The following is a 15,869-nucleotide window of genomic DNA, read 5'->3' on the forward strand; positions in this document are numbered from 1 at the left end:
ACCTTAACTACCATAAAAGGTGAAAATCCCCCTCTGTGCTCTCCTTTTCTCAAAAGGATCTCCTATTGGACAAAATAAAATTGCTCTTATTTTAGAAAAAATTGAAAGCATATTTTCTTTTAGGTGATTGCATCTTAGAGGTCTTCTAGGACGTAATTAAATTAGTCTGCTAATAAATTTAATCATTACACTAATAAAAATAATTAAATAAGGTGAAATTAAAATAGAGTTAATATTTATTATTTAAAAATATTATTTTTATTTTTTGATAAATTATATACATTAAATTTTATCACATAAATGAAGTATTTTATATTAAAATCATATTTATAAAATTATTCAACAAATGATTATTGGTGGAATGGTAAAATATTTCTATTTAATCTTGTTAGTCTTATATTTTATTGCCAAATCATGTTTTTCATGTTTTATTTGAAATATTATATAAAAGTATTAAAAGATAAAAATACCATTATAATAAGGCTTAACTTACAAATTGTTGCCTAAACTATACCATTTTTCCTATTCTAATACATATTTTTTAATTAAAAGTGATATTTAAACTATTATTTTCTCCAAATTAGTACTTTCGTTAATCCAATTATGATTCAAACACGTTGTAGTTTAAAAAGATAGCCAATTAAAAATCTCCATGTCTAAAAAAAAAAGGGAAAAAAAGTATTGTTTTCTCTTTTTATGAATGTATATATATATATATTTCTTTGTTCTTTTATCTCCCATTGTGAGATCGTTGTAAAAATGTGAGTACTTTAGGCTTTATGGTTTTGACCAAGGTTTTTTAGAATTGGTCTAGTGGTCAGAAGCACTTAGGCCATCAGTTTTCAATTCAATCAAATGAATTATTTAAAAAATTAATAAAATAAATAAAAATAATGAAAATTGGTTCAATCGGTTCAACCGACTCAGCCCCTCTATCTAGTTTGATTCCCTAACTGGTTCTCGGTCCAATTGGTCCTACATGCTAGTTTGATCCAGTTTTGAAAGCATTGGTTTTGATCAATGAAAAAAAAATTCGATCTTATTAGGTTGAGCAAACAGGCAGTGCAATTTGAAAATAGAATTAATCATCAACATCTCCACTTCGGAGGGCGAATTTTGAGCATTGTTAGCATTGCGAAACATCGTAAAGGAAGAAGAAAGAAAATGAAAATGAAAACAAAAACAATTTTTTTTTTTAAAAAAAGTATTTTTTAAAAGTATTTGATGTGGCAATCTATTATGGATTGAAACTTTTTTTAATGGATACAAAGTTTTAGTATAAAATGAGTAACGAAAAAATAGTTTAAATATCACTTGTGATTAAAAAAGAAAGTTTAGGTACTAACTCAGGTAAAAGAGTATAGTTTAGGTACTAATTTGTAAGTTAAACCTTCTTTTTTAAATAGACTTGACTAACAGTTGGGCTAATAGAGATACCAACTTGGGGAAAAAATTAGTTTAAAATTTAGAAACCAAAATGAGAAAAATAGTATAGCTTAAGTATCAAGTCGTGAATTTTAAGGACATTTTAATAATTTCACAATTAAATTTATATCAATTCAATTCATAATACCAACTTCATCAATCATTTTATATATATTGTATAAATATAAAATTGGTTCAAAATTTATGCTTAGTAGTGCAATTACATCTAAGTTCAATAACCATCCTTTAAATCCACACAAAAATTAATATATGTTAAAATATTAATAATATCTAAGGTTTTCTTAATAGGTTAACCCTTAAATTATACTCAATTTTCATAGCAATTTTTAAACTTTTTTTAAATAGAGCTCTAAACTATTTATTTTATTTTATTTTACTCAAAAGATATATATATATATATATATATATATATATATATGCAATTCAATAAGAACATGTAACATTTCTCAATCTTATCAATGACTTTTTTTATTAATGAAAATTAATATTTCAAATATCATTTTTTTAAATTTAGAAATTAAGGTATAAAACCAATTATAAAACATTTGTTTAGAAATTAAGGTATTGCTTAGAATTGTTTTTCCTATATTCACTTTTTTTTTAAAAGTTAAAACTCAAATTGTAAATAAATTTTAAGGAAAGAAACAGAAAATTTGTGTAAACAAAAAGCTTAAAAGGATAATTAAATTAAAGTGTTAGTTTTATGATTAGAAAAAGTAAGAGTTTAGTTGCAATTAGAGGAAACATTATGATTGAAATGTCAAATATCAATTTGAATCTTGACTAAGCTTCAATCATGATGTTTACAATTTATTAGATTTAGGTAGGCCTTAAATCTGCTGTTACATTATTATATCTGATTAGATAAATGGAATGGTTGGTTGGTTGGATTTAAAACTCTCCAATTAAAGTTTAGGTAAAAACACAAAATCTAATTCTACTATTCAACATTTGTATTTTTATCTAAAATAATTTTATATACCAATATTAATTTTTAAAAACAACTATTGAACAATTATGCATGTATATATACATATTTTAGAACTTGATTATTTTGTGAATTTTATATTTATTATTTTAAGTTTCTTTTGTCCACTCACATTATATATGTATATTAGATTATCTGATACTCATAATATCGTGTATATATATATATATATATATATATATATATATATATATATATGAGAAATTATACGTAACATCCTCTTGAAATATCAAATGAATTTTTTATTAATATCTTAAAATTACATGCTCAAACTTTGATATTGTAGTTTTTTTTAATGATTTTACATAAACTATTAAGATATAAATATCTTTATAAAAATATTTTTATTTGCTAAAATGATATTTTAGTCATTTTTCAATTAAATTGGTGCCTAATTAACTTATGACACCAACTCGACCAAAAATTTTAATTATTTATATATTATATAAATAAACGTATATGTATATATATATATATATATATATATATATATATAGGTAGTCACAAATATATTATTATATATATTCAAACTTAAAAAAATTCTTTAAAGATATTTGAATTTATATAATAAAATAAGTCTTAAAACTCAATTTTTTTCCACAAAATTAGTTCATGATTAATAGAATCACTTTTAAAACTTTAAACTCAATTTGTAGTACTAAACTTTTTAAAAAAATGAAGCATAAATACATAACCTTTTCCTTAATTATTTTTTCCTAAAAATATGAATCTCTCGATTAATATTACTTTTTTTTTTTTGGTGTGATCAAATATTCCCAATTCCATTTTATTGTATATAGAAATTAATCCTTTTATTTACTTAGATAATCCATTTTATTCATAAATTAAGGAGAATGTAATAAAATTTTCTACTAATTTGACTGTTAAAATTAATTAGCAATTTGCAGTTATCGTGATTTGATTTATTAAATTCACATTATTGCCATTTATATAAATTAGATATTTATTTAGTACTTGTACTTATTAAGTTGGAAAATGAAGTAATTTGTTTATGTATGGTCACATGTGCTCATTTACTTGTGTATTAATACTACATGTTTAATTAATGAGAAATCATAAACGAGTAAATTGCAGTTTTAATCATCTATCTTTAGTTAAATTTTATTTTGGTCACTTTTCATAACTATATTTTGATCATTGAAGTTTTTTTTTTTTTTTTTGGGCTAGAAAGGTAAAACTTGTATTTCATATAAGAAAAGTTTATACAAACAGACATTTGTAATCTCTCATATACAACATCCTTACGCAGACCGGCATGTTACAAGATTTTAGAATACCTTACATGAAATAATATATTCCTTATTTCTTAATCCTTCTCCTTCTATCCTAATATAAGAAAAAAAAAAAATCCAAATTCCACCTCTCTCAAATTTTAATCCCATGCATGCTTTAAACCAGATGCATCTACTTCACTCACAACTCAAGATCACTTTTCTGGACTTCATTACATAGAGGGCAAATTGGAGAGCTTTTAACCTTTTCTTTTACAAAGAGGTAGGCAGTAGTAGACGAGAACAAGTCCAAAAAAAGAAGGCCTTAATTTTACTAGGTACCTTTAGAGACCATATCTCTTCCTATACATTCATATCAAATCTATTTGCATCATATCCATAATAACTCTCCTTTAATGCAAAGTACCTTGATTTCACAGTGTACTCTCTATTCTTACAATCTGGCCACATTAGCACCTAAAGCTAATAGGAATATCCAATGTTGCCTCCTTAGCCTTTTTATTAGTCATCTCTCAATACGTTCACATTTTATTATTAAAAGTACTTGATTGATAAATTTTTCAACTTTAAAAACTCCATTAGAGGTAAATCTTTTTTGATTTTTTGCTTAGTCTCTTTTTAGCCATTAAGCTTTAAAATATAACTATAAATACAAACCGAGTGTTGAATTTGTAAGATACCTCAGTGTTGAATTTGTAAGATACCTCTTTTTGAGATTTGAAAACTCAATAACGAAGCTTTTACAACAAAATTCATAAAAATCAGAACCCCATTTTCGAACAAAAGATCCCAAGTCTCCAAATAGAATCAAAGCATCCCCTTTGTAAAGATCTATACAAACAGATGGGGATGCAGTTTCCTGGGGTAGTATACAAATACCCCGAACATGCATGCATGTTTGCTTTCGATGCAGTCCAGAATTCTCGGGAGCTCCAGGAAACTATACGTAGTTTTTTTAAAACCAAAATGCACCAGAAGGATTGGGAAAATTTCGCTGAAAAAGTCCAACCAGCTTTTGGTTTTGTTGACTTTCCAATGATGGTGCAAGGTGTTTTGACTACAATTCCGAGATTGGTTTGGCTTTGAAGAACTTGGCTACTGCCTGGTAGAGATTTTCTTCCTCGAAGGGCTTCGAGACATATCCATCCATCCCACATTTCAGGCACTCATCATAGGTGGCATGTATTACGTCGGCTGTCATGGCTAATATCGGGACATGCCACTTGCCTTTCCGGGCAGACTCTTCATCTATGCTGCCTCCATTGATCTGTTCATTTGCTTGGCTCTCCATCTTTCGTATCCGACGAGTTGCCTCAAACCTGAAATAAAACTTCATGTTATTCTGATGACATAGCACTAGATAAGACTTCTCTTTTTTCTTTCTTTTCAATATCCTGATTGTTGACTCTTCTTACCACAAAAGATATGATAATACATAATTACGTACCCGTCCATTTCCGGCATCTGAATGTCCATGAAGCAAGCATCAAAATAGTGTGGAATCTGAAGCAGTTTTAGTGCAGCCTTTCCACTGTCGGCACATTCTACAGCAGCTCCAAACTTCTTCAATGCACCAGCGGCAACTCTCCGATTTACCATATTGTCATCGACTACTAATATTTTCTTCCTGTAAAGTAGACTCCGAAGGACCGAGGATCCATTCAACATATCTTTTCCTGCCTGCCTCTTCTTCCCTATCCCGAGCACCTGCTGAAGACATGCAGCCACCATACTTGCCCTCACTGGTTTCATAATTGTAGTATCTGAAAAACCAGCTGCCTTTGCTTTCTCAAGTTCGGCATTCGTAATATTTGTCGCAAGAAGAATCATCTTAGGCAACTTCAACACATGTCCATTCTGCTTCCGGTCCAACATCCCTAAACTCAAACCGCCATCCTCGCCAGAAAGCCATGAATCCTTCTCGACAAGAATTACATCCGGCTGGTTTTTACTTCTGCATATTCAATGAAGCAATTAGCTGAAGTTAAAATTTATATTGGTCCCCTCCCCCCTAAATGATCCATAGTATTTGGCCTTCTTACAGCAATTTGATGGTTGGTTTCGATTTCTAAAACCATCTCTTACATTTTTAGAGTTCATTATAAGCAAAAAACAAGTATTTCATGTCGTAAAACTGCCATGCATTCAGTATCGCATTCTGCTTGGTAAGCTTTTTTTCAACTTCTAAATGATGAAAAACATCTCTAATATTTCCCTAAAATACTGTCTTTCCCAGGAAAAGCCCACTCTAACCCAGCAAAAATGTTTGAAAACAATTGAATCATCAAGTAAATGATGGCCACCATGCAAAATTCCCGAAATATAAGACATAATTGAATTTATGAATAACCTTCCAAATGAAAATAATTCTAAACCAGAATTCGACTTACCCGCATAAAGAGCCATTTTTCCCACCTGCAGAAGCTGCCATCTTTACACTACTTCCAACTTCAACCAGCATACCGAGCCTCTTCAAGTGGTATCGGGTTACAGCAGCTCTAACTGGTTTCCCGTCAACTACTATTGCTTTCAATCCTCGGAAACTGGAAGGAAGATCTTCGGTATTGGATTTTTTGGTATAACTAAATGAAGCTTTTTTACATCTCCCGAAAGCTGCAGTAAATGAGAATGTGCTTCCAACTTGTGGCCGGCTAACAAAGCTTATGTGACCACCCATTAGCTCAACCAAACACTTGGTAATGCTCAAGCCTATACCTGTCCCACCGTAATTTCTCGAAGTCGAACTATCTGCCTGCATAAATGGCATGAAAACCCTATCCTGGGCAATTAAAGGGATCCCAATACCTGTATCTTCCACAGATACCATCAAAGTGACATTCTGAGAAGTTTCACCAGCAATTGGCATGTTTATCGAGGCATTATATTGCGATTCTTCATCAGCAACTAAATACTTGAAGGAATCCCAACTGTTGCGCTCATCAGCTGCTTCATAACCACTTAAGGTTTTGAACTGGGGCGCACTTGATACCAGCACACCTTCATCTGACCCTCCATTCAAACAAGTTTCAGCTTTTGCCTCTGCCATGGGCTTCAATTTTTCTGCTAGATGAACTTTAACAAATATGTGTCCCCGTTCTGTGAACTGTCAAACATACAATTTAAAGGACTCAATTAATGCAAATTGATCCAAGAAAAAAAAAAACTAAACAAAATTTCTTTTTGGATTCAAAAACCTCAACCAATTAAGTAGATAAGAACCCCAAGAAAAGGGGCATGGTGAAAATTAACATATACTTAAGTTACTCGGAATCAGGTGGGAGTGTCAGATAAGGATCTGTGTTTGACACGGGTATGTACGATGTTTCCAAGTTTTTCTATGTATTTTGAGGGTCCTTAGAGGGTTGAATACTTATATCTGGATATGTGTCGGACATGAGTCCTTCAAGAAAAATGGAAAGTCAGAACAACATAGACATATACTACCTAATGAGTGTTAAACAAATAAAGATAAAGCAACCCACTTACTTTAACAGAGTTCCCAACAAGATTCGTAATAATCTGTCTGAATCTTCCAGGATCCCCCATAACCATTTCCGGAACTTTATCCGAAACAAAGACCGCCAGCTACAGTTCCCAAACAATTACAACGCATTTGAGTCATCATCAGCATCAGGTACATCACCATTTATTGAAGTCAAGAATCCATCGAACCGAGAAAAGAAAGCAGGAAAAAAGAAGACATTGAATTAGTTCAAGCATTATAAACCATAAGATTTTTCCGTTACCAGTCAGGCATACCCTATAAGCCTATAGCCTATAGGAATTAAAAACAACCCGAAAAATGAAGTATTAGATTTTCCATTAATTTTATCCAGACTTACCTCAACACCTTTGTTTCTAGACTTCTCGGAAAATAAAGAGAGCACATCATCTAGGATAGATCGAAGATCAAAGGGGACAGTTTCCATCTCCAACTTTCCAGCTTCAATTTTTGCCCGGTCAAGCACCTCATTTATCAATGTTATCAGTGCCTTTCCACACACTTGAGCAGTCTGAGCGTAATCCCTTTGAGTTGAACTTAAATCCGTATCTAAAAGCAAAGCAAGCATCCCTGAAACCATTCAAAAAGTCATTAGAACATTGATGATTGAAATCAGTTAATGCCCTCAAATGTATGCTTCATCAAGAAAAACTTAAGGAGATACACAGAACATACCAAGGATGCCATTCATGGGCGTCCTAATTTCATGAGAAACTGTTGCCAGAAACTGCATCAAGAACAAATCATAATTAGTTTTAGCTCAGAATCGGTAGTCAACAAAGTGTTGATAGATGTATTTTGAAAGAAATACCTGTGATTTGGCAACATCTGCAGCTTCTGCTCGAACCTTCAGTTCTTGCATTTCATGGAAATCATCTTCGACTTTAACAATGTGTATTGCGGCACCATATAAGATATAACCAACTAATAAGCAGATAACAAAGAATAAGAAAGCAGTTGTGAGTGCCGTCCACGATGTTGGCGCCTTCTGATGATATCTGCTCAAAATGGGCAACTAGTAAGCACTTCTAAAAACAACTGCTTTCGTTCTGCGAATCTTGTGAATAAGTAGCTGGTCATACACTTACCTACATATCATTGTATGCTTCCTGAATGGATCTCCAAAATCGAGCTTACTTTCATGCAACAAAGCCAAGTCACCATCTTGATTTTGGTGACCATACATGATCAGGTGATCAGAAGAGTTAGTAACATCATACACATTCACTAGTATCGCCTGATTTCCAGCAAGTTGCCCGAGCAGATTCTCAACAAGGGACTCCACATCGAAGGCTCCACCAAGGTATCTGTGTTCAGTTACAAGTTTATTTTTAATGCACAAGAAAATCCACTATACACGTAAAAATATGAATAAACCACAGCAATTAGCCCAGTTAATGCATAAGGCATCCATGTTCATCCAGAATCCCGGAGGCAAAATGAAGATCAAGATTTCTAGGTGTCTACTAAACAAAGAACAGTTGCTTTTCAATTTGACCAATGAACGTCAAAAGCATTTCAATTAGCCCAGTTTATGCTATGCATAAGGCACTCATAAACTATCTTTTGTTGCTTTTCAAATTGACCAATGAATTTCAAAATTACGTTGAAGAATGCACCAACTCTAGTAGGCAAAGCTTACAAACACAACCAAGCACAAATAAGTTTCAAAAAGACAAAACTTTCATTTCCAATTTGAAATACAGGGAGTAGAACTTACCCAGCAGTTGCTCCTATGCGCTCTGCCACAGTTGGCCTCAGTGGGAGCTTGGATTTGTAGACAGGGAACGTCAAAACAACACCAAGATGATGAGAACCAAGAAGCCTGAAGGGTCTAGTTAGGACGGCTTTCCCGGAAGCCCCAGCCCTTAAGATGTTTTCTCGGTCTTCCTGTGCAATGCAACACGGGCAATGCCAATACTGATTTTAAACATCAGAGTAAGGTAAAGCTTAGAACTTATAAGCAGATTGTGGATAGTAAATGGCATACCTCCCCTGACATCATATCAAGTGATTCGATATAAGATACAGTTTCTTGAGAGAATATCACCGGAGCATATTCATCTCGAATAGGAGAAGGTTCCCTCTGCATTGTTTTTATTGTCCAGCCATGCTGCCTCTCAAATTCCTCCCTCTTTGAATGCACTACTCTTTCTGCATAGCCCACCCCACTAAGCAATGGCCTCTCAAATGCAGTTCTTGCAGTGTACTCAGCAAAAGTCTCCTGCATTTATTGTAAAAAACAAAAAAGAAAGAAAGAAAAAAAACCAAAGTGCACAATCAGAAAAAGAATGATCAAAGATGCCACTTTTGATATTGTAAAACTCAGACAGATATGAACTAGAAAAACAAATCACCATCGTTGACCCAAAAAAATAAAAACAATTCACCGTCAAAAAACAGAAGAAAGCACCCCAAAGTGCACAATCAGAAAGAGAAACTATTCAAGATGCCATTTTTTTATATTGTAAAAATCAGGCAAATGATGAATTAGAAAACAAGTTCACAATCTAGGACTTCCAAGAAAATATGAGATCAACCAGACCAAGCTCCAGAAAGGGGCTTTTCTTTCCCAACAAAATACAACAGATATAGAACTTTGATTCAAATAGAAACATATAAATTTCCAAATTCAAGAACAAGAAGGCTCAACCTGATCAATAGCAGATGGATTCTTGTAGTAATGAAAAGTGGAAATAAGGATGGCCAAGGCATGAACATGGTTAACGCTAACACTGAATTGATCTTGCAACATCCTTGCCCTCTCATCACACATGCTACTCAATACTTCCTTCCTCCTTACTTTGTTGTCAGCATCCATCTTTTTGTAGATCCAAGTGCTCAAAAAAGCCATCACCATTACCCAAAGCAAAAGAAATTTTGGTAACCAAGCTCTGTTAGCCTGAATAAATGTGTACCCTCTTTTGGTCCCCATTTGTTCATTAACTTTGACAGCCACCGAGTGGTGCTGGTGCTGGCTCTGTTGCAACTTTAGACCCATTAGTAAAAGCGCTACACAAATATCTGAACTTGTTCTTCTTCTTCCTCTTCTTCTTCTTCTTTCTTTGATACCCACTTCATATCGGAGCTAGAAAAAGCCCTCAATAAAACATGCATACACTATATATAAGGGTCAATAAATACCTGCTTTCTTTTTTTTCCTGAAACAAGGAGAAAAGATACTAGTTAAGCTAAAACTCCATGTTATTTATCACCATAACATTGTTTTGTGCGATTCAAGGACAAAAAGAACTTGGTGGGAAAAAAACAATACAAGCTTGAACAAAGAAATGAGTCGGAAAAATTAATTGAAAAATACAACTAGAGAAGAGATGGGAAACCCAGAACTCGAAAAAGAGAAAACTTTTCAATTCTCAGAAAGAAGCAAGCATGACTCTCAAAAGATGCAAAGACAGCTCAAATTCCAAAGATTTCTCATTATCTCTCACTACAAAATAATGGGTTCTTTTTCTATTTTCTGTTGCCATATAAAATAAAAAAAAAAGGGGATTTCACAGAGAAACAGCACTAATCATGTTCTCTTTCCAAGTGTGGAAGTGTTGGTTTAGTTTTAAGAGAACAAAGACAAAGAAGAGCACGTTTACAGTTCACTGTTTTTCTTCGATATTAAAATCAAAATCTGCAAATTGACCAGCAAACACTCACAGCAAAGCACAACAGAGCAAAGACCAAGGAAGACAAAAAAGAAAAAATAAAAGATAAAGTTGAAGACCTTTGGAGGAAGAAATGGGGTCAATTGAAATGGCGTAATAGGCACAGGTCATTGAATAATAGTAAAATATTTGTATAAACTACATAGTACCAAGTTTTTCTTTGGTCGTCCTTTGATCGGTGCAGTCTGCAGTGGGGGTTCCCCTTTTTTTTAATTAAAAATTGATATTAATTTAATTTCAGAACAATTATTTAATGTTTCCAACTTTCTTCATTGCTTTTTAAAGCCAAAACTGAATCGAATTTTTTGGATTTTTTGCAGATACGCTGTTGTCTCCCTCTAAGACAAAGCCTACATTAAATATTTAAAGCCAACGACCCCTTCTCTCTTTTCCGTTTTATTTTTTCCATCATAATGTAATTTTTAAGCTAATGGTATTTCTCAACTTTGGTTGACAAGCATGACAAGTGAAGTTTGTATCTAATTTCATATTTAATATAATCTATTATTTATTATTTCATAGTTTTATATTTAATGTAATGTATAAATCACTCGTAGTGATTTATGTCATTAACTTCAATTTTTTAAAGGATGTGAATTAGCTTGTTAAATAGTTTATTTTAAGGTTAAAATATATCATTATTTCATTTAAATTTTTCAATTCATTCATTAGAATTGTAAGTATTTTCTGTTAAAATTTGACAGCTTAGAATTTTGATTAGTTAGATAAATTTTGATAAAACTACCAACAACAGTAATATTTAAACTAAAATTTTTAAATTAAAAATAAAAATAAATTCTCAAATTCTATATAAATACAAACATCAACAATATTTTTTAAAATTATTTGCATTTATCTTTAACGAGTTTAACAAAGGTTGATCATGTATTATGTATAAATTTTTATTTTGGTTCATACTAATAATGTATAAAATCACATGTCAGTTCTTTCGATTGAAATTTATTTTTATTTTAGTTTAATTTACATCATACATGACTAGATTTATTTTAGTATAATTATTTTTACTATATTTTAGTACTGATTAATATATATAACTACACATAGTCTCTTTTTAACTCATAAATAAGAGAATAATGCATTTCAATATACTCGAACCTATATCTTCTTACATTAACAATATTTATATCAATCAATTAAGATTTAATCGATAAATATAAATAATTATTTAATATATGTAATTAAAATTTTTAAAAGTAAGAAAATAGTTACATATCCTTAATTAATACGAAACAATAAAAATAAATAAACCATAATAAAATATTTTAATTCTACATGTAAAATTAAAATATATGACATCATTTAAACTAAAAGTGAAAAGGAATATGATGAATATTACAGAATAATTTAGAAATGAAAAAAATATTGAGATGTTAAATGTTATTGGAGGAAGGGGGTTTACCTTCAACATGTGATTTGATTGTGTTTTTGATCTCTTTCAAATATAAAATTATGGCTCTGCTTTTTCTATTCTTTCTCTCTCTAACGTGTATGAGATCGTAGATACAAAACATAAATACAATTTTTTTTTTATTTTTTTTAAAATGGCTCAACTCAACGCATAAATAAAATAAATTTAAAGAGATTTCGGAGGGTCTAAAAATCAGCATCACATATCTTTTAGAAAATGACCTGCGACAAGCCACGGATCTTATTCCCTTCATTGATTTGACATCTGTACCCTTACTTTATCACTCTATTTTCCACTTTACCCTTTTGCAGTTTAGACTTTTCTTTATAGGTGCCTCATCTGACCTGACCAATGGAGGAAATTTGGGAAGTAGTTTAATTTTCTGTTCATTTATGAAAATTAATATTTTTTTATTTTAATTATTAGATTTGGTTTGTATCCTCATATTATTTTTGAAATTGAGAGTTTAGCTTAATTGCTGATTATTCTTTCTAATAAATTTTGCCTCTTATGTTGAATAATTAATAAGAATCAATAGTTTAATTGTCTATAAGTAAATATCAATCGTTTAAGTTTATGGATTTTAATTAGTTAAATTTTAATAAATTAAAAAATTAATTTAGATTCTGAATTCTATTAATTAAAAAATTAAAGAAAATTTTTTTAAGGGTTAAGGATTACATTTCAGCATTTGTATTTATTCCGACTCACATTAAATTGTATAATTGTTATTTGATTTTAATTGTATAACATATTTAATAAAGTATTTTGATGATACTTAATATCAATGTCATTTTATATTATCTAAATATTTTTAATTTTTAAATAATTATTATATTATTATATTAAACATGTAAATACAAATCTAATTTAAAATATTTTAAAATTTTAAAATAAATTATTAAGAAAAATGGGGAAAAAACACGTTCCGTTTGTTATCGTTTATCAATAACGGGCAATTAAAAATGTGCTTTCCAAATACATTTAATCTATACAGGTATAAAATCTTTGATTAAATTGATATCCGCTATTAATTTGATACTAATTTAATTAGTAAAATTATTAAGTTTATGATATTTAATTTTTAATAAATAACGACTTATTTAAAATTTAATTTGTATATTTAAGTTTATTTTATTCTTTGAAGATAATTTACTGACTTAAATGATATTTCAGATTGTAATGATAAAAATATTTCATATTTTATTTTTATTTTTATCATAATGAAAGTAGTTTTTCATCCTGGGTCTGATAAATTTTGCTACTTTAACGAAAAATAATGAAATTCTCTTCTTTTTCCCCATAGTTTTCAAGTAAAATAAAGTTAAACAGATTAACGAAATTCAAGGCTTTGATTTCTTAATTTATTAACTTTTTTAAAAATAGGTTAAACTGTAAAAATAGTCATTTTTGTTTGCCTCATATTACATTTTAGTTACTTATGTTTGAAATGTTACGTTTTAGTCACTTACATTATCGTTTTGTTACGAAGTGGTCACTTTACCGTTAAACTTTGTTACCCCCTAACGACAACCTTATGTGGCAGTCTAAATGAGTTTTAAATATCAACTTGGATGTCATGTTGCTGGGATGAAAATAAGTTTTTAATTAAATAAATTTAATTTAGACTACCACATATAATATCGAAGTTGGCATTTAAAACTCTTTTGAACCTCCACGTAGGACCGCTGTTAGAGAGGTAATAGAGCTTAATGGAAGAGTGACCACTTCGTAGCAAAATGATAACGTAAGTGACTAAAACAAAACATTTTAAACATAAGTGAATAAAATGTAATCTGAAGCAAATAAAAGTGACTATTTTTATAATTTACCCTAAAAATAACATTTAATAAATTTTAAAAAGAGTTACTAATCAACTATTTTTTATTCTAACTTAACATCTTTATTTAAAAAATAATAATTTGTTTTACAAAAATAAAGTAAAAGGTAGATGGAAGGTACCGAGAACTTTTTTTTCATTTTTCAATTTCACTTACAATGAGCTTTATTTGTAAGCTCCTTTACATTCCATGAAGGAAAAAGAGTATACAATCTCTCATTGTACGTTACCTTGTTAAAAATCTTTACCAGAAAAATCCAATAGAACAAAGTCTTGGTTAAAAGAAAATAGTGCAACATACTTTGGACTCCCCTTAATGATGATGTCACTTATCATTTTTTAGACAGGGCATTCCAATTTTGTATATCAACCTTTCAAATGTTGTGGTTGGTAATGTCATGCTAAACATATCTGCTAAATTATCACTAAAACGAAGTTGTTGAATTTCAATATCACCTTTCTTCTCAAAATCATGAGTGAAAAATAACTTTGGTGAAATATATTTTGTTCTATCTCCTTTAATGTATCCTCGCTTTAATTGAGCTATATATGCTGCATTATCTTCGTATAAGATGGCTGGTGCATTTTCCTGTAGACGTAAATTACACATATTTTGGATATGTTAAGTCATTAGCCTTAGCCAAATACACTCTGAGCTAGACCTATTTATGAGTCGAGCTACTTGTCTAGGCCTGAAGGCCCACTTGAAATTTGAGAGGGTTTGAGCAAAAATATTTGGCTTGAAAATGGATTTGGACAAAAAAATTAGGCCCGTTTAAAATATGGGTTGAGCTCAGGCTTGAACATTCAAGGCTTAAGCTTGGCCCAACCTGACCCGATTTTAAGTTTATAATATTGTATATAATGTTGTTTTCATATATTATGTAATTTATAATAAGACTCTAATGTAAACATTAAAATAATGTTAAGATGACTATATAAAAAATATATTAAATTAAAATAATATAAATATTTAAAAAAAATAATATGGGCCGGACTAAAATGGGTTTGGGTTAATCTTTTGCAAATATGGGCAGGCTTGGGCAAAATTTTAGGCTCATATTTTGGGTTGGACAGGGCTTAGAGAATCATAAAATATGTTAATATCATATTTAGACTCAACTCAAACCCATGCCAACCTTGCCCATGAACACCTCTACTCTCGGCTAGCCTCATACATTACAATTATTCCTGCATGATTTGAAGAGACAACGACTAATGTTTGTTTTGTTGAATGTCATGATATAAATGTACCTTTACATGTAAAAAAAGATCCTATTTGGGATCAACCTCGATGAGGATCTATTAAATATTCAACATCTGCATAGTCAACTAATTGAGAATTTAAATGATTTGAATAAATAAACCTAAATTAGTTGTTCCTTTGAGATAACTAAATATATGTTTCATTTTATTCCGATATCTACGTGTTGGAGAAGATTTCACATTAATACCCCTACGACATTAATATATGGTACTTCAGAATCAAGTTGCTCTTCATCATCTTCATAAGGATGAAAGGGGTCTTTATTCACATCCAGTGATCTTACAATCATTGAGGTGCTCCATGGATGAGCTTTATTCGTGTAATTTTTCTGTAAGATCGTTTATGTATAAGATGATTGATAGACATGGATTTCATCTTATACTTGATTTATAGGTCAAGACAATACTTTGTTTTTCCAAGATCTTTCATTCAAATTCTTTCTTAAACAATTTACTGCATTTTAAAGATTT

At 30.4% G+C, this 15,869-nt stretch overlaps 1 protein-coding gene across 4 annotated transcripts; it reads right to left on the reverse strand.

Annotated features, from left to right (window-relative positions):
• Positions 1-4,350: 4,350 nt before the first annotated feature.
• Positions 4,351-11,287, reverse strand: LOC108460166 (histidine kinase 4). 4 transcript variants are annotated; one of them, XM_017759539.2, is made up of 12 exons: positions 11,013-11,287; positions 9,843-10,350; positions 9,180-9,413; positions 8,910-9,079; positions 8,278-8,496; positions 8,001-8,187; positions 7,865-7,916; positions 7,530-7,759; positions 7,174-7,272; positions 6,078-6,790; positions 5,135-5,641; positions 4,351-5,006 (listed from the first exon to the last, which is right to left on the reverse strand). In XM_017759539.2, the coding sequence occupies exons 2-12, from the start codon at positions 10,188-10,190 to the stop codon at positions 4,745-4,747; spliced, it is 3,021 nt and encodes a 1,006-aa protein (XP_017615028.1). In that variant the 5' UTR covers positions 10,191-10,350; positions 11,013-11,287; the 3' UTR covers positions 4,351-4,744. The 4 variants fall into 4 exon arrangements, with proteins under 4 accessions (XP_017615028.1, XP_017615027.1, XP_052879102.1 ...); XM_017759538.2 differs by having other exon boundaries at positions 10,923-11,276; XM_053023142.1 differs by lacking the exon at positions 11,013-11,287 and adding an exon at positions 10,856-10,967.
• Positions 11,288-15,869: the final 4,582 nt, after the last annotated feature.

The sequence above is a fragment of the Gossypium arboreum genome, chromosome 12, assembly GCF_025698485.1.
Source record: "Gossypium arboreum isolate Shixiya-1 chromosome 12, ASM2569848v2, whole genome shotgun sequence".
Taxonomy (NCBI): Eukaryota; Viridiplantae; Streptophyta; class Magnoliopsida; order Malvales; family Malvaceae; genus Gossypium; species Gossypium arboreum.